We start from the raw sequence: 19,738 nt of genomic DNA, 5'->3' as shown, positions 1-19,738 counted from the left end.
AAAATTGTGCACACCAAATATAGTTACTTAGGGAAAGCAGAAACTGGAGAATAGAAAAATCAAAGTTGGAACCACAGTTCAACACAGTATATTATTAAACTGATTGTCAGTTAGCAAATTGCAGAACTCGTCGACCGGAGAACTTGGCGAACAAGAAATACAGGTTGGCACACATGTCTAAATATATAAATTTGTCACCTCATTTCTTTTTCTTTTATTTTTGTCTTTGAATTCCAGCTTTCGCCCCTACTAAATACATAAAAAGTTGGTTTCCCTAATGTATTACAAGTCAACTTTACAACCCAAATTTCATTTTACAGCTTACGGAGTCAACTCTTGTGATACCCACAGGCTTTGTGTATATGGCGAGGTTATTCAAAAAGATCTCTTTATAGTCTGTTGCTGTGAAATCGTGTTCGAAGAGGCCTTAAGCAACGACTGATTGCTTGTAAATTCGAAACATCGCTCTTCATGCTGTCGTGACGCTGGGGCTATGGCGACCCGGCCTTCACTTGGTAGCGTGCAGAGACTCCGGGTTGAAGAAGGACTGAATCTTCGAAGTTGGTAAAATATGTACAAGCAGGTTTACTGGCACTTTGAGAAAACGTATTTACAAGAATATTTACATGAAGAAGAAGGGTACATCAGCAAAATGACAAGCGTTAAGAGTTCATAGCGAGAAGCGACTGGATGAGCCGTTTACCCAGGGCCCAGAGCGACATTTCGTGCTCTGCAGCGTCCTTAAAAACCCCCTATGTCCAGCCCCTCTCTGAAGATGCTGACCAACCAAATCCAGGGCACGCCCCTCAGGTATCGGCATCCAATCGAACACATCACTGCACTGATGGTCTGAAGCACTGACTGGTCCGGCATTCATTCGTTGGGCGTGATCACTTGTTGGCGGGAAAAGCTTGGGAACGGCGAGGAGAGGAGGTACATTTCTATTCTTCAGCAAAGAAACCACAGGCTGGTTCTGGGGGTTTTACTTCTCAGAAACCCGAGTGCACGTGGCGCCGCATAGGGCTCCCAACATGGTCCCTTTTCGACAATTGCAAATCTTTCCTGCATTCCCGGGAAATCACTTAATGGCCGTATGAGTCATGCTCTTCTCTTGTCCTGCACGTCAGCGGACATGTCACTCTGTCGTCTCCTTTGGATAGGAGGCATTCATCACTGGAGGATAGCACTTCTCGACTGGAAGGGTGAACAAAAGAAAGCACTTCCTGCTATTTCCCGCAGGGGGACGTTTCTTTGTGTTTTTCCAGACGTTCTCTTGACAGGGCCAATTTGGCATTTGCAGGTTGTCCACAAAGCAAAACATGCTTACAAAACAGGATTCCTGGAAACAGGCTCACTTAGAGCCAATGGACCATCACCACATATTCACAAAACTTTTCCATGCCCACAGGCGAACAATAGAGCGCGCAAATGCGGATGCTTGGTCGTAACAGCCTCCTCCCCCGCCAGAAGAGACTCGGAGGGCAGCAGCCGCAGCTGCTGCATGAAGAGACGACTTAATGGCCTGCACGTGAACGCTTGAAGCTCGCTGTTGCATGTCGCGTTGTCTTGATTGTTGTAGGCCAAATTGCTTGAGCTATCTGAAACTCAACCACATGTCGAAGCAAGCACTCGGCTCCCGTCTGAAGAGACCAGGTCAAAAGAAAACTGCCATTGTTGTTCGAGAAAAGCCCACTCTCAAGACGTTCAGGACCCACGTATGCCTCGAAAACCAAACGTGCTGCTTTACATAGTCATCTATATTCAAGCGCACGAAAAAAAAAAAAACCTGATTATCAATTTGGATACATGGTGAGGAACATCTCGGACCGCTTAGAAAGAGCGGCTAAGCGCGTCCGCATTCCCATTTAACTTCCCCTTTTTGTATCTTATTTCAAAATTGTACTGCTGTAAAATCAAGCTCCACCTAAGAAGGCGACTGTTCTTCGATGTCGCAGTTTGCAGCCAAGCCAGGGGACAATGGTCCGTCTCTACGGTGAATTTGGCCCCTCCAAGATAGCACTGCAATTTTTGAATGGCCCATACAATGCAAGCGCATTCCTTCTCTGACGCGCAATAAGCCCTCTCTCTAGAACTCAGTTTTCTGCTCAAGTAGAGCACGGGGTGCTCATTACCGTCGTCATCTCTCTGGCAGAGAACAGCACCTAACCCTCGATCACTGGCATCACACTGGACCGTGAATTCTCGGCCATAGTCTGGAGCTCGCAATACCGGACGGCTAATCAGCACAGCCTTCAGGTTTACGAAGGAGGCTTCCTTTTGTTCGTCCCAGACTACATTTGTCGGTTCTGTCTTGCGGAGAGCGTCGGTCAGAGGGCTAGCCAAAGCTGAATAGTTAGGGATGTAGTGATTGTAGTACCCAGTCAGACCCAGGAATGCTCGAATTTCCGTCTTCGTGCTCGGCCGCGGGTAGTCTGCTACCGCAGAAATCTTAATCTCGCTGGGTTTCCTGAAACCTTGACCTACATTGTGACCCAAGTAGTCCACGGTCGCCCTTGCCAGGCAACATTTCTCGGCCTTTACGGTTAGTCCAGCTTGACGCAAAAGGCTCAGTACAGCTCTTAGATGTACCATATGGTCCGCCCATGAGTCGGAAAAAAACCGCAATGTCGTCTAAATAAGGCACCGCGAATGTTTCACACCCCTTTAAAACCCTATCCATGAGTCGGGAAAAACAAAATGGAGCATTTTTGAGCCCGAAACTCATCATTGTTGGCTGGTAGCTGCCCGTCGGAGTGACGAAAGCCGCGTATCTGCTGGCGCGTTCAGTGAGCGGTACTTGCCAGTATCCTCGAGTAAGGTCCAGCGTAGTCACATATGCCGCTCTACTGACCTGTTCTACTCTCTCCTCAATATTCGGAATAGGATACACTTGATCCCTGGTGAGAGAATTTAGCTTTCGGTAGTCTACCACAGGCCTAGGGTCTTTACCTGGAGCTTCTACTAAGATCATAGGCGAAGCATAATCGCTTTCCGAGGGTTTTATTACTCCCAATTCCAGCATGCGAGTTACTTCCCTATCCAGAATTTCTCTTTGCCTTGGAGAAAATCGGTAGCACCTTGATCGCACTGGCACGTCTGAAGTCAGCTCAATATCGTGCTCAGTCAAATCAGTTCTGCCTGGCCTGTCCACGAAGCAGGCCTCAAACTCTGTTATTATCTCGCCCAGATCGGACAGCTGGGATTTCTTTAGTTCTCCTCTCTGCTCCGTCTTTTTGAGAAGCTCCTGAGCGTTGCTTCCTTTTCCGCTGAGGCAAATCAAGTTGTCCCCCATCTCCTCGGGAAGGTTTAACGTTAGATTTACCACGGCTTCCCTCTGCACATAAGGCTTCATAAGATTGCAATGATAAATGCGCACTTCTTTACGCCTACCGGGAATTTTCACTGCGTAGTTAGTGTTAGAAAGCTTTGCAACGACTTCAGCCGGTCCTTCCCACTGTACTTCGAGCTTATTCTGCCTTGAACTTCTCAGCAACATCACCTGGTCCCCGATACAAAACGTCCTTTGACGGGCTGACTTATCATAGTACACCTTGGAACGAGCCTGGGCTGACTTCATGCTGGCCTCAACGAGTTCCTTAGTGTTATGTAAGCGATTCAAGAGGTTCAGAATGAATTCTACTACTGTTGGGTCTTCTCCGCGCCCCTCCCAGGCTTCGCGCACCATTCGCAAAGGTGAGCGCAGTGACCTTCCGTACACCAACTCGGCTGGGCTAAATCCAGTGGATTCGTGCGGCACTGACCGCAAAGCGAAAAGCGCTGCAGGCAGGCAGGTATCCCATTCGCGCTTGTTTTCATAGCACAGTCCCCTCAGGACTCGTTTGAGAACAGAGTGCCATCTTTCTACGCTGTTGCTCTGTGGATGATGGATCGAGCTATGCACTACCTTAATGCCGCATCGCTCGAGAAATGAGGTGGTGAGGACACTCGTGAAAACGCTACCCTGATCACTTTGTACCTCGGAAGGGAATCCAACTCGTGCAAACACTGACAGCAGCGAATCCACTACACTCTCGGACGTCACCTCGCGCAGCGGAACAGCCTCTGGAAACTTTGTGGCTGGGCATAACATAGTGAGGATATAACGGTACCCTGACTCGGTCACAGGAAGTGGCCCAACTATATCTATTACTAACCGGTGAAACGGCTCGGTAATGATTGGTACTAACACCATCGGAGCTTTCCACTTATCTTGCGCCTTTCCAACCCGCTGGCACGTGTCGCATGACCGTACAAAATTTTCCGTGTCCTTAAAACATCCAGGCCAATAGTATTCTTGCAACAGCCTCTGCTTTGTTTTCTTTATTCCAAGGTGACATGACCACGAGCTGCCATGGGAAAGTCGCAGTAAGTCTCCGCGGTACTTTTGGGGAACGACTAATTGGTCCCGCTCTACTCCGCGCTTATCCTTGAATAAGCGATACAGCACTCCCTTTCTCATCTCGAAAGAAATATTGTTTGCTGTCTTAGTGGCGCGGTGGCGCTCCCTTATCTCCTGTATATTGGGATCATTGGCTTGCTCTATAGCTAAGTCCTCTCGGGTTCCACTTAAAAGTCTCGTGAGATTACTAGACACTGGCGGCAAGAGGTTACTCTCAAGAACGTCCTCATTCCGCGTCTCATCAAGCTCACTTTCAAGTTGACTTATCTGAGATGCCTCGCTCTCAAAGTTTTCTGACCTGCTATCTTCCGCATTTACCATTGTTTTAACTGCCGTTTCCTCCGCTGTGGATTTTTCTGGAATGAGCAGTGTAGCTAGTTCTCGCGCCTTTGAACGTGTTAAGGCTTGCACAACTCTGTCTCCGAAAAGGATGCCCCTCTTTCGCAGCAGCATGTCCGATTTGTTGGAGAACAAATACGGATAGCACTTAGGAAGCTTTCCTGAAACGGCAGCCTCGGTTGTTAATTCGCCGAAAGGGCCCTCGATGACCACGTTCGCGATCGGCAAGCATACACTCTGTTCCTCAACTACCTGTCGGATCCATGCACACTGTCCTGTATAGTCGGAAGGCGATACATACGCCGGATGGACAACATCCATCGTTGCGGCCGAATCGCGCAGTACCTTGCAAGGCTTCCCGTTGACTACTAGGTCATGCAGGTAGGGTTCTAAAAGCTGCATATTTTCATCGCAGTCCCTGACATACGAGAAAGCAATCTTTTCTTTCCGGCAGTTGACGGCAATGTGACCCTGCTCATTACACCTAAAGCATGTGAGCGGCTTCCTAGCCTCAAGCTTATTCTTTGTGTTCTGCACGTTGGTCACTTCCCCACTTTTCTCACTGCCGTCCTTTCTAGGGAATTTGCCTGAAGAAACCTTCATTTCTTCGTTTCCAACTCTAGCAAAGTGCCTTTCCTGACGGTTTTTCATACTGAACTTGGGATTGCGGGGCCTATCCACTGCTGGGTTGCTGAATTGTCGGCGCGAAGCATACTCCTCAATAAGTTCGGCAGCTTCAGTTGCCGACTTAATTTCGCCTCGGTCCTGTAACCAATTTCTTTCTTTTTCTGGGAGGCAGTTATAAAACTGCTCCAAAAGAATTTGCTCTACTACAGCGTCCCTATCACTGTAGGAATCTGTGCTCTTTAGCCACTCGCCCAAATTAACTCTTAAATTGTACAGGAATTCAGGGTAACTCTCGTCCCTGGACTTAGTAGCTTTCCGAAAACGTTGTCTGAACGCCTCGGCGCTAAGCCTATACTTTCTCAGAAGGCAAGCTTTGACCTTCTCGTAGTTGTCCGCGTCCTCCTTGCTTAGCCGCGCGACAACCTCCGCTGCCTCGCAGGGCAGAACCGTCAATAATCTCTGAGACCAAGTGTCTCGCTGGAAGGACAGTTTTTCGCAGGTTCGCTCAAAGTTAGCCAGATACAGACCGATATCCCCTGATATCACATATGGCTGCATGTACTTTGACATCTTGAAATCTGCCTCCTTGTTGAGAAGAGGTACCGCTAGCTGGGGACAATTGCCCGACCTCTTGCTCAACTCTAGTTCTAATTTCCGGAGCTCAATTTCTTGGTCCAGCTTTTTTGCTTCTCTTTCACGCTTCTTTTCCTCTTTTTCCCACTCACGTTCGCGCTCCCTTTCCTCTTTTTCCCTCTCAAGTTCACGCTCACGCCTCTTTTCCTCTTTTTCCCGCTCTTTCTGCTCTTTTTCCCGCTCCTTCTGCTGTCTGAGCTGTTCCTTTTTTTGACCGATGAGGTTCCATGCTTCACTGAGCTCCTCATCATCGGCTCCCAAATCTGTGATTGCCTTTATAATCAAAGGTTTTCGTGCCAAACCACTTGTATCAATTCCCAATTCCTCACACAATTGCAACAGTTCCGGTTTCTGCAGCTTTTGTAGGTCCATGATCGCTCCGAGTGTCGGCTACTTCCAAAACAACAGTGCAAACTACCAAACCTAAAGGCGTTTCCACACTCTCTTTACCAGTTCTAAAATCTAACCCTGTTCTAGAACCTGGTCCACATCAGAAGAAAAGCCAAGCACTCACCCACACATGCGATCGATGTTCCGAGCTGCCCTCTTGTTGGCCGATTGTTGCTCCTGCTTGTTGCTTGAGATGCCACCTCCGATCACAAGGTGTTGTGGCTTGTAGCTTCAGATCCACCTCCAATCACCAGATGTTGTGGCTTGTAGATTCAGATCCCACCGCTGGTCACCAGTTGTCGTGACGCTGGGGCTATGGCGACCCGGCCTTCACTTGGTAGCGTGCAGAGACTCCGGGTTGAAGAAGGACTGAATCTTCGAAGTTGGTAAAATATGTACAAGCAGGTTTACTGGCACTTTGAGAAAACGTATTTACAAGAATATTTACATGAAGAAGAAGGGTACATCAGCAAAATGACAAGCGTTAAGAGTTCATAGCGAGAAGCGACTGGATGAGCCGTTTACCCAGGGCCCAGAGCGACATTTCGTGCTCTGCAGCGTCCTTAAAAACCCCCTATGTCCAGCCCCTCTCTGAAGATGCTGACCAACCAAATCCAGGGCACGCCCCTCAGGTATCGGCATCCAATCGAACACATCACTGCACTGATGGTCTGAAGCACTGACTGGTCCGGCATTCATTCGTTGGGCGTGATCACTTGTTGGCGGGAAAAGCTTGGGAACGGCGAGGAGAGGAGGTACATTTCTATTCTTCAGCAAAGAAACCACAGGCTGGTTCTGGGGGTTTTACTTCTCAGAAACCCGAGTGCACGTGGCGCCGCATAGGGCTCCCAACATGGTCCCTTTTCGACAATTGCAAATCTTTCCTGCATTCCCGGGAAATCACTTAATGGCCGTATGAGTCATGCTCTTCTCTTGTCCTGCACGTCAGCGGACATGTCACTCTGTCGTCTCCTTTGGATAGGAGGCATTCATCACTGGAGGATAGCACTTCTCGACTGGAAGGGTGAACAAAAGAAAGCACTTCCTGCTATTTCCCGCAGGGGGACGTTTCTTTGTGTTTTTCCAGACGTTCTCTTGACAGGGCCAATTTGGCATTTGCAGGTTGTCCACAAAGCAAAACATGCTTACAAAACAGGATTCCTGGAAACAGGCTCACTTAGAGCCAATGGACCATCACCACATATTCACAAAACTTTTCCATGCCCACAGGCGAACAATAGAGCGCGCAAATGCGGATGCTTGGTCGTAACAATGCATGGTAATGAGCTGGCTGCTAAACAATGGTACCAGCTTGAGTTGCTTTGAGACGTTAACCCCAACGAACCAACCAACCAATCAACCAACCAAACTTGCTAAACAGTGGTACAGACTGTAAGTCGCGGAAGCCTTGCATTGAGCGACACACGGGGTAGAAGGCACAGGCCGAACTAAGTGCGACAGAGTCCCTATCAGAATAAAATAACTGTGTTGGTTTGTCTAGCCAGGAACGTAGAAGGCTTAGTAAATGCACGCAGTACATTCTAGCATTTTTTATGGGTACACAAATGGAACTTAACTCTACTCTTTACCATGCGATTCTTGAGTTGATGGAACAGAGTGCACATTATTAATTTGCTGCGTGTTTTCCTTTGGCCTTGGGAACATGCCTGTAATTACCACATGTTGAATTGCTCACTGTGTTTATTTGCTTTTTTTCTGTTTCCTCTATTTGTCGTCGTATTTACCCGCCCGTTTTCTAATGGCACTTAACCAGGCTTTGAAGCCTCTTTGTGCAACAGACCATTACGTATGCATCGGCGAGTCTAACCCGTGCCAGTCTTAATTGACTCGACTGTGCCTGTGGACTTTAGCTGCTGCGGAGAAACCTCTGTACTATGCCTTTCAGCGCGCACGCCAGTATGTGGACACCCCCCAGTGTAGCGAGTCTGAATGTCTGTGTGAACTAACTGCCCTAACTGTCTGCCTCGTGGTCTGCTTAGGGTGTTGTCACATTTTGCACTGTGTGCTGTCGGTCTCTCTCGGAGAGTTGCGGAAAGAGTCCGTTCTCACTGTCCGTCTCTGTACCTATGTCCATGGTGTGCTTAGGTTACCGTAGATAGAAGGGGTGCAGCCTCGCCGAAAGGCGCTTCGCAATTAGTGGCACGTGTACGGCTGCCCCGAGTAGGCTGCGTTTTTAGGCATGCCGACGTAGACGTGTATCCTGCTTGACGCTGTTGTGAAGTCTTCCTCGTGAGCCACTGGACCACGGAAAGGGAGAGTTATCTGAGGTTGGAAATCAGAAATCTCCCATCAATTTTTTCACGTAAAGTTAGCAGCAGTCAACTGCGTAAGACCGCGACCAGTTGCGTTCATTTCGCAAAGGAGCGGTCATTATCGCTGTGTGCCAGGATCATCTTTTTTCTTATACCGATCACTCGTTTCATTCAAGATCATATAGGAAATAACGATATAGCTGTCAGGTTCCTGTCTTCAGTGAAGTGTGTCCGCTTGCAAAACGCGAACTTTACAATCCGCATAGCACGCCTCAAATTCTGTCAGTCGTATAACTGACCCATTTCAGAAAAGAACGGCAAGAAAGTAGTGAAACGTATACAGCGAGGAAGGACACAACGACTATTTAAAAATCTACTGCTTCGGGATGAATGACATAAAAACATCACTATATACCAGCGCGCAAGTTTCAGCTGCCTGACTGTGGCCAGTGGCTCAGGAGTTTGGTTTTATTCTCTGTCTATGCGTTCAATTGTGTGGTCTCTAACATGCTCACTTCTTTAGACAGTTGTCTTGTGCCTGCACATGGTAACCAGTGTTATTTTTTATTTTTTGTCCTGGTTTTGTAATCTCTCGTCTCTTGAGAAGAGCCTTGCGTACGAACTCCGGTCACTTAATTGTATTAGACCATGTATCTTTTACTCTTTTTACTGCTCTATATATACCACACCGTATATTGGAGATATTATCAGATGTGACAGATTTCCATTGATACTTTTCACTTAGCCGATAATAATTACGATGTAACCAGATCAGCAATCGTTGTTTACCCCCAAAACTTATTCAGGTGAAGTTTGTGAAAAAAAAAAAAAAAGGTGCGTAATGGTAGTAACTGGAAGTTGCTTGAAACCACTTAGTTCATAAAAAATTATAGTGGCTTGAGACCAACAAATATGAGCCGGCGTTTAGGTGGCGAGACTCTTCTCAAGACGACTATGGTCATGCTGCGTGTCATTCGACTGACATCTTTGGTGTTATTGCATCAACCTTTCTTATTCCCCTGTCTTCTTTACTCTCTATTTCTCTACGTGTGTGTACTTGTGTGCGATATACGTTTCCTAGTGACGGACGCACCTCTACACTGCTGGAAAATGGTACAGCTGGTGTAGCCCGAGCTCAAAGCAGAGAACATTATCGACGCCTTTCGGAGACGAAAACGCCCTTGGAGACGCATACAAAATTCTGACATTAATTTGGTGCGCTTGCTGCATGCGGGACGTAACAAAATCTGCTACATCTGACCGACAAGTTGGCACCTTTTGATGCAAGAGAACAAAAGTCAGTTTGGAGCGGCTCTTTATTATTATCAATTGAAATCTGCTAAGCACTTCGCAAATATGTTATTGTGCTCTACAGTAAATCGTTGCTTTCTTTAGAGAAGCGTCATCCGTGCTCAATTAAGACAAAGCACGGCGTTACAACATGCAACTAGTTATGTTTATTCTACTCCGGCACGTACGCTAAAAAAAGATCTTTCAGGGCTTACATGTTTAGAAGACAGTGAAATGGAGCGAACAGATGGACATCATTTATTACTCTCCATTCTAAATGAAATGTTTAAAACTTGTATAAATTCGTTTAAGTCGGAAGTTTTTTCTGCCTCGCTGCCTCATTTAGGCATTCAACTTTAATAAACGCTAGAAATGATTCTCTTGTTTGCTCGCGAACAAGTCGTTGTTAACGTTCATTTGCGACTCCAAAGCTTCGGGCCTACACGTCGGAGAAAACGAACCGTGAGCTGCTTTTAAATAATGACACGAAATTTCAGGGACTTCTGGTGTGAAGAAACGAAATATTAGCTGTCATTAATGGTGCTGTCAAAAGTCCAGGTCTGCTCAATGCGCCTTTATTCCCGCAGTTTAAAAACTGGCGTCGAAGGGCACGCACACATGTACACGCACGTTCTAACACACACACTACTTGACTGTTGTGGTGGTGGCGTTGGTTGGTTATGCCTGTCGTGTCGTCTTTGTGATGGTGCGTGCACTCACACCGCTGTCTCTTGCCCCTCCGTGCGCGGGCGGCCAATGCGGCCTGCACGGTGGGCGATCGGCGTGGCAGCGGCCACGGGCCGGAGCAGCACGGCGGCCCCACGTTTTCCGCTTTTAAGGCGGAGCTCGCAAGTGCCCGAACTCCGTGTGCCGGCATCCGTTTCTTGCTGTTTGCAAATAGAGCATCGCGGGACTTATAATGTCGTTCACGTTTAGCTACTACTGACTGCGGCGTGTATCTGGCTGCTGGCGGACATGGTCATATAGGAACGCTCGATCCACACTTCGGAGTAAGGAAACTTTGAAGAGATGCACGAAAACGGGATAAATATACCCTATACACCAGGAGGCGCTTGGGATGATAATGGAGCCGTGGATAACTAAGTGCAAATGTTAGCCTCGTGATGTCGTGTGGAAATCTGTAGTGAGGACAGCATGACTCCCTGTGTCCTAGTCTAGTGTTTGGGGTGTACCTTCTTATAGAGTCATCTCCCATTAAGGCCCAAAATAAGGTTTTGCAGGAACGATAAGGAATTTTGGGACCAAGTTTCCGCTAAAGGCGATACCATGGTGCATCGTTTACCTATCTAAATTTATCCTGCACATATGATCTGAGCTAGAAAGCAGTACTTTAGAAGTACTGCTTTCTAGCTCATATGTTCATATAGCGCTCGTGTTACTATAAGCGGCAGCGGGGTGGACTGTTCCCAGCAGTACACTCAGCACTCTCACACAATCACAAAGAAGCTGCTTGGTTTACAGCACCAGCCATAGCAATCAGCTCTGGCAATCGTTCCACTTATGAATGGGGGATTCTGCGTCAACGTGGTAACTTACCTTTTATGACCCATTCTTCTCGGCGACCTTAATAGTTTCTCGTTGTGGAGCAGAGAAAGCAGCTTCGCGAGCAAGGGGTGAGGAGAATGAGGCAAAATACGGCATAGAGCAGAGGTGTGAAATGCGCAGCATATAGCATGTCGGTGACAGGGATATCAGCGTTTGGTCGACTATAGGCTATCCGCGACTCGTCGTAGTCGTTGTCACTTGGCCGATCTGTTTTGCCTGAACTGCCTGTGTGTGTGCCTGCGTGTATGCCGCGGCGGTGCATGTACGCAGAAATCGGTCGTTGCTTGGACCGCTGGAATGCGATGGCCGTTGGTGTCTACTACGCGTGTGCGCTGATGTGGCGGTCGCCGTACGCGCTTGAAGCATTCTTTCGATCGTTGCTTTGCTGACCAGCTATCGCTCACCGCTTCGCTGTTCCCCGTTTGACCTTTTTCGCACCGAACATGAGGCGTCACGTCACTTCTTTCTCATCTTTTGTTTCTCGTCAGCACCTTCAGTTGATGTAAATACTGTTTTATTCTGTTCTCATTTTAGCCTGTTCTCGTTTACGTTCAAAGCAAATGCTCTCTATCTCGCCTAAACTAGGCAGCTAAGCATGAAATCTGAAATTCGCTTTTCTGCACCGCAGCAGCATCGTTATGCAGAATTGCTTCTACGCTGTACTCTTCCTTTGTTCCGAGCCCACTTCGCGCTCCTCCAAATATCCTATAGCAGTCATGTGTATTTAGGTGATCAGTTCGCAGACATAACTTTTTTTTTCTTGAATCAGCTATTTCTTCATATCATATCATGGTTTTATGGATCGCCAGATGAAGTGTTGTAGACTAGATTTGGTAGGTCAGGTTTGTTAAGGTCAGCGTATTTTCTGGTTTAGGTGGGAATTAGAGAAAAAGCACACTCGGATTAATACTTCCTGGCGGGCGTTCGTGCGGCGTAATACTGACCTTCAATCGCGGAGGGACATTTGTGTACTTACGTCGCGGCAGGTCACAGTATTTTTGTTTCGGCTGGACATCGCTGATGAATATTTCGTATGATGAGCTTTGCTTTTCTGCATATTTTTTGCGGCTGTGCTTTTTATTACGCTTCAGAATAGTTGTGGATACAGCCGCTGTGGCGCTGCACCGTTTTGCGCCCGTTTTGTTGAGTTATTAAGTTCAGGTTAAATTGTCTGAAATTATCAGCGTATAGCCAAATGTGTGTGGTAGAGAAATCACTGACAAAATACGCAACAAAATAATGAACGCATATAAGGCGTGTTATATTACTGTAGTTTAAAATTATAGTTGTGAGAATCTACCAGAAAAAGAAAGCGACATTATTGGCGGTGAGCTTGCTTTTGATAATGCGGTTACGTCACCTGGCTAGACATCATTGTAGACTATCGCTGAGCTAGAAAACCCATATATGTTCCATGATTTAATTTTCTGCTTCCCTGTTTTATGAGCTTCCGCAGGCACCTTGTGTTCTGAAAGACATCTCTGGTTGCGAATATCAGTTGTGTTTGTCTTGAAAGGTGCATGACGCCCTCTGCCCTTACCGTAGTGCGAGGGTTCAGCGTTGGCCACTATTCTCAAAAGCTGTTACGTAGATAGCGAGGATAACGATGTTTACGTCTTTGCACACAATGGATATTTCTTTAGTTCAGTGTTATGTTCCCAGTGAGCGTCAGCTTGTCTTCAAGCGGAAACCTTTTCGAAAAAGTGCTTAATTCCTTCAAACTTTCCAGTCCTCGAACTGGGTATTTCCAGTCATGAAATTCAGATACCTTCACGTTTTTAAGCAATAATATACTTGAAGCACACGAAAAGTAAGAGAGGAAGAAATATTGATTAAAATAACAAGTGCACTGTTTTTTATTCTTCTTATGCGTAAGCTGCTCGTGGTTTAGCCGGTGTTTTTAAGTTTGAAAAGGACATAAAAAGAGCCGATAAGTGGTACGTCGGAATCGCGTGGCCTGCAGTTCTATAATAGAGCACTTTTGTGCAGCGAGGTGTTCTCTAAATTACCGAAAACGCAACGCTTAAGTGATGGAGAGTGATTTTATTCAGGTGAATATTAGGCATCCAATGGTTGTGTGCCCCTGCTAAGATGATGAACACGTGCGTAAATATTTGTTAGTAATCCCCGGAAGAATATCTATTCCTACTTCTTGCATCTTCGTGGAATGATACCGTCCAGTATAGCGAATAAAATACCTCAGCACATTTTCAGGGTTCCTCACAGCAGATGTGCTAAAACTACTGAGATTTTTTCGAGGCGAGGTGAGTAGCCGAACTTACCACAGAAAAGTTATTCATCTCTCATTGCATATTACAAGCTAGAGAGTTACCTTTCAGTGCGTTTTAATACAAGTGGTAGTCGCTGAAATCTATGCAGTGCATTATGCGTTTAGGAATGCATAAAATAAATTGGCCAGAGTAAAAAGCAATAGCGAAACTGTAGGGAGAGAGAAGGTGTGGCCACTATGACGGCGTCTTTGCGATACTCTGGAGAGGTTTAGGATCATGACAGGTTTTAGCCATTGTCTCCGTTCTTTGAAGTGTTAAAAGACAGCAAAAGCAAAAAAGCTGAGCTTAAAATGGTACAGGTTCCTGGACTACCGCTACGTATGTAACCGGCTTATCCAAGTACTGGTTTTCCAAACTGACATTGTGACGCTCACACGGGGAACTGGTTGTGCTGCTAGATGGCTGGCGTTTTCCAGGTGTGTCAAGGCTTGAGGACGTCGCAGCTTTAAGGTTGCGAGGGGAAATGCAGGATGCACATGAATAACAATGCCGTAATAATGTAGTCTTGTCTCTAGGCGGTAATAATGGATACGCAAAATTAAAGATAAAAGAACTTCGGGACATAATGACAGCTTTCAACAAGTGCACAACCTTTTGGAGATTAGATATAGCAGCGGTATCGACCAAATGAGTTCACGGTGCTTCTGGGCCTCGCATGAACTTCATAACTCTCACCGCGCCCATTTTCATTTTTTGGCTTCCATCAGTTATAGTTAGTACTTCTAGGCACATGTAAACAATGACGCAGGTGGAACTTTCACGGATGTAGACATATCGCATATTAGAAATTTTTTCCGTCCTCATTCTAGGCACATGTAAACAATGACGCAGGTGGAACTTCCACGGATGTAGACATCTCGCATATTAGAAATTTTTCCGTCCTCAATTCGTTTCCTCCTAGACTTCTTTCGGCGTTAAGCCTAGCGACAACCACTATACCATTCGGCCTGTCACGGTCAAAGTGTGAGGGCTGGGGGCCGCATTGTAGCGAAATTCTCCGTGGGAAAGCAGTGTGAGGAAAGGAAGCCCCCGAAACGCAGACCACGACGCTGATCGGTCTCCTCAAGACGGCGCGCCTACTGCGGCTGGTTCGCGTGGCGCGCAAGATCGACCGGTACTCGGAGTACGGGGCGGCCGTGCTGCTCCTGCTCATGGCCACGTTCGCGCTGATCGCCCACTGGCTGGCCTGCATCTGGTACGCCATCGCCAATGCGGAGCGCCCCTACCGACAGCCCAAGATCGGCTGGCTTGACCACCTGGCCAACGCGACGCACCAGTTCTACATCAACGGTACCCAGGGCGGGCCCAGCATCAAGTCCAAGTACGTCACCGCGTTATACTTCACCTTCTCAAGCCTCACCTCGGTCGGCTTCGGGAATGTATCGCCCAACACCAACATGGAGAAGATCTTCTCTATCCTCGTCATGCTCATCGGATGTGAGTACCAGAATCGGCCTTGCGCACCTGTCTTGGGAAGCCTCGAGTTAAATGATCCGGGGCCTCTCGCTTGAGACCACTTGGTTATTGTTCTGGGAGTTGATTATTTCGCTCGCTACTCATGTGTTGTTGAAACCTGCTGTGTTAACCTCACATGTAATCGCGCAATGTAGCCATGTGAAGGGCAACGAGTTGAATTCTTGTACATATAGCTTTGGTTTATAACTTTCAGTGCTCTTTTCGTAATTTTGGACGAGAACAACACCATTTTGTTCGGCGTTTTATATTATTTATTTAGCGACATACTTAATATATATATATTCGCAGACTCGTTACTTACCTTTGTAATTTCAGATATTTAGCTTATCCCTGATAGTTCACATTAATGTCAGTTCTGCGGGAGTCACAGATAATGACTCGAACGTCTCGAAAGAGCGTTTTTCCTTCTCTCACTTTGTTTGTATTTTGCTCAGTGGTTATACCTCTCGGCTGCTAAGCACGAGTTTGTTGATTTGATATTTACCATGACGTCAAGATTTCCGTGAAAGTGAAGAAGTGCCTGGGCACTAACACACTAGGGCATGTTAAACAACACAAGGAAAATTAGGTTGCCGAAATTAAATCAGAGCACTCTAGCATACAAATTTTTTCCACATACCACAGTTCTCCTCTGATGCGTAAACACTATTAACGATTTTAACCACTCACAGTAAAGTGTAGCACATATTTCTCTCTACGATACTTACCGGAGAAGTGGGCGTGCGGATTAGGCACGTGGATATCCGTTATAATCGTAAAAGCGCGATTCTTCACCGTTTTTTTATATTTCTGGCATGTATAAGAGTGTTAGGAGGTTCACAAATTATACACACCAACATCAGAAATCACGAAAGTTTTTAATTTGCTCTCTAGGTTAAACATGTAGCCGGAAATTTGGTTGTGTTCCTCGCCTTTCATTTTACTTTAGTTTTAATTAGCTTCAGGCATCTTCGAAGTCAAGGTGGCATGGCAGCAAAAGGAAAACATAAAAAATACCACAAAAACGACTTGCGCAACTGGCCCACCACAACCCTCAGCATCACGCGCCTCCAAGCAATACGAAAAACCTGTTTTTTTCTTGATTTTGTTTTCTTAAAACTTCTGATGGGGCTTGTCAAAAGATGGTTGATTACAAATGGCGTCCATCATCCTCGTCAGCTATGTGAATTTTTGCGCCATAGAATCGACAGTACTTTCCTCCCGTTTCGACCGTTGCCATCTCGCTCACTGTCGTCGGCTCCTTGCAGCACTCATGTACGCCAGCATCTTCGGCAACGTTTCGGCCATCATCCAGCGGCTGTACTCGGGCACGGCCCGGTATCACACGCAACTGCTCAGGGTAAAGGAGTTCATCCGCTTCCATCAGATCCCGAACCCCCTGAGGCAGCGCCTAGAGGAGTACTTCCAGCATGCCTGGACGTACACCAACGGTATCGACATGAACATGGTGCTCAAGGTTAGCGAAATATCGTCCATGAAACCTTTGTCTTTATTTTACTCACTGGAGGATATTCGGATAGTTCAAACACCGTCACTTAGTTTCCTTTAACTTTACAGTACGTAAATCAACGAATCAAAGCTGATCCTAAAACGCTGGTGACCATGTTACATTCCTGGGCGTGAACGATGCACGATTTGCATGCAAACGAGGCCGGAACTTCAGAGTGTCAGCTAGCAGAGTAGCGGTGTTCGAACTGTATCTCAACTTTGAATACCTTTACCTTTCTATCTTTATTCAGCCAGTGTATAACGCAGCGTGGCACAGTCGACGATTAGGTAATGCAGCATTTCTAAATGGTCTGACTCTTTGACAAATGAACAAAATATTTCTCGAATCGCGAAAATTATTTGGCTCCGTCTGTTGGCACTGCGATGAGTGCATGTGTCCGGCTCGCTACGCATCTGCCGCAGGGGTTTCCGGAGTGCCTTCAGGCGGACATCTGCCTGCACCTGAACCGGAACCTGCTCAACAACTGCCCGGCGTTCCGCGGCGCTAGCCCGGGCTGCCTGCGCGCACTCTCGATGCGTTTTAAAACGACGCATGCGCCGCCTGGCGACACACTCGTCCACCGAGGCGACGTCATCACGGGCCTCTACTTCATTTCTCGCGGAACCATCGAGATACTCAAGGATGACATCGTTATGGCCATCCTCGGTGAGCTCTCACTCTGACAAGGAAAGCTTTGTGAGGACGCCCGACTTGCTACTTTGTAAGAGAATATAGCCTGGTTGCATGTGACTTCTCTATGTGTCTGTGGGGAAGTACTGATTGCTTGCCACGCGTAATGGAAAACGTATTACTATATCTAACTCGCTTGTAAAAGCCGAGCGTTTGTTTCGTGTCGATTTTCTATCGACATCGTATAAGATTTTCTGGCTTCATGTGACGTGGTCATTTCCATGCTAAATAGTGATGTATTAAATATACTGCAGGGGTTAGCCCTTCAACGACTACGCAGCCACTACCATCAGTTCTTCGAAAATCAACCATTTCTTTACTCAATACTCCCCGCAAAGAGATACAAGCCGCAGTCTACTCACAAGCAGTGAACAATAAAAAGGGAAATCTAGGGCACAAATGCGGCAATCGTACGAAGATTCACGCGGATCAAAAACCATCGAATGTTTTGCAAGGATTACTTCTCGTACCGTAGACGATGACAAGGAAATGACGGGCTCATTACGATGTTCGCACAGCAGGTCATAGGTGTTCCTACCCAGAGGAAAGAAAATAATGCAAGATTTTATATCTGCGCACGTTCAGTGATCGCAACAGACGCTCAGAGAGACAAAAGTTCAAGAAAATTGACATCTCGCGCTTAACGCTGGCTAGTACATATAAATAGAGCGTACTTCCATGCTGCTTGTTGTGACCGCTTCAATTGCATGGTCGGCGTATTCGATACAACTTCTGGCGTGGGCCGCCACCAATCCTGCGTTCGCTCTGTTTTCCCCCGGATGTGGCTAATAGCCTTCGTCCACGCACGATGCATTCAGCCGGATCCCCATGCACGCACATTTTCCCGCACCAGCCATTCACTTAGGTTTCGCTTAGCGGCCGCGTTCTCCAGCCCGGCGCAAGCAAAGGCAGGCGCACACATTATGCATGGGCAAGCTTTGCGCAGTCGGGTCGCGGCAGTGTTTGGAGGACGCGACTGGGAAACAAGCTTCGGGATCGATGACGAAGCCTGACAGGCGCCACTAAACTTGGGATCAGTAGCACTGGCTGGGCTTCTCGCTGCTTGCGGCTGAGCGCCTTCGGTTTACTTTTGTGTTTAGTAGTTAGGCACTATACTTCCGGCTTCGCGTAGTCTGTTACCTTGAATTCAGATGGGGCACAGAAATTAGTCGTTTACGTGTCCAGGGGTACATCGATACGATGGCTGGCGAGACTGGCGAGATTGGGCACGGAAGCAGGAGCTTCTGGCAACGGAATTAAGAATACTACGAAATGTCTTGTACAGCTTTGTACGGTCGAAACAGGTGACTAGCCCTTCCACGCGGGTTGAGCGGGAAGGCAACGCTACTGATGATCCGGAAGACGTGGGTTTTATTTCAGCTTCGGCTGCCGTTTTTCGATGGAGGCTAAACACAAGGCGTTTGTGCACTATGAGGTGTTAGTGCACGTTAGAGAATCCCACTGGAGCAAAATTTCTGCACTGCTTAGTTTGAGAGGGAGAGAAGGGGAGCAATGCAATTGCACGTCTTTCTTGTATCATAGTTTCTCCTGTCAAACAATACAGTGCCCGAATTTTACTCCAGTGTTAAGCCACAAACTAGTCCGAACACAAACTATACTTCAAGAACCTCGGCTGGTCGAAATTTGCGGGGGCCTCCAGTACGGCGCTCCTGTCAGCCGATGTCGCTTTGGGGCGTTAAACAATATAAACCGAAATAGATTGCTAGTAAAATCTTTCAGACACACCATGTAACATGGAGAGCAACTATCCTTTAGGATGGCGCAGCGTTTTTAAAGATGAGTTAGACGTTGCGGTGGATGGAGAACGTCGGGTGAACGGAAGAGATTAGGCTAATTTGTGAGGGGTCTAGTGCGATGGTGTTGTCTTGGGAAGTCAGCTTAAAAGTGTTCTGGTGCGCAAATGGAGACGACGTGAAAGAATAAAGTACGCGACAAAGCACGGACATTGCGAGGACGCTACTCCGGTGGTGTGTTACGTTTTTCTGCCTCCTTTTCCCGATCCCTCTCGTGCATCAGAATTCTGTAAGCTGGCTCTACAAGACAGTGGCAATAGCACAAATAGGCAGCTGTGGGGGCCGCGGGTGTCTTGGAAGATATACGGGAGAGACTTTTTTGTCCTGCAGAAAGAATAGTTAAACTGATAATACGAAATACTTATCTGATTTTCGTCTCAAAGAAATAGCCATACACGATGGACCTTCTTGTTGCAGTATTTTCTTCGCACTTCCATGTTGCCTTTGTAAGGGGAGTCGCC

General features: G+C 47.1%; 1 protein-coding gene across 3 annotated transcripts in view; it reads left to right on the top strand.

The window, feature by feature from the left end:
* sei (potassium voltage-gated channel seizure) overlaps positions 1–19,738 on the top strand; it is a 283,246-nt gene that overhangs the window by 229,432 nt on the left and 34,076 nt on the right. For all 3 annotated transcript variants that reach the window (XM_084593794.1, XM_084593795.1, XM_084593793.1), the window contains exons 8-10: positions 14,849–15,245; positions 16,532–16,740; positions 17,196–17,439. In XM_084593794.1, the coding sequence (XP_084449920.1) occupies positions 14,849–15,245; positions 16,532–16,740; positions 17,196–17,439 (850 nt within the window). The remainder of the gene's footprint in view (positions 1–14,848; positions 15,246–16,531; positions 16,741–17,195; positions 17,440–19,738) is intronic.

Source organism: Amblyomma maculatum, chromosome 2, assembly GCF_055883805.1.
Source record: "Amblyomma maculatum isolate TAMU_Amacu chromosome 2, ASM5588380v1, whole genome shotgun sequence".
NCBI lineage: Eukaryota > Metazoa > Arthropoda > Arachnida > Ixodida > Ixodidae > Amblyomma > Amblyomma maculatum.
This window is presented reverse-complemented; position numbering and strand designations above follow the sequence as displayed.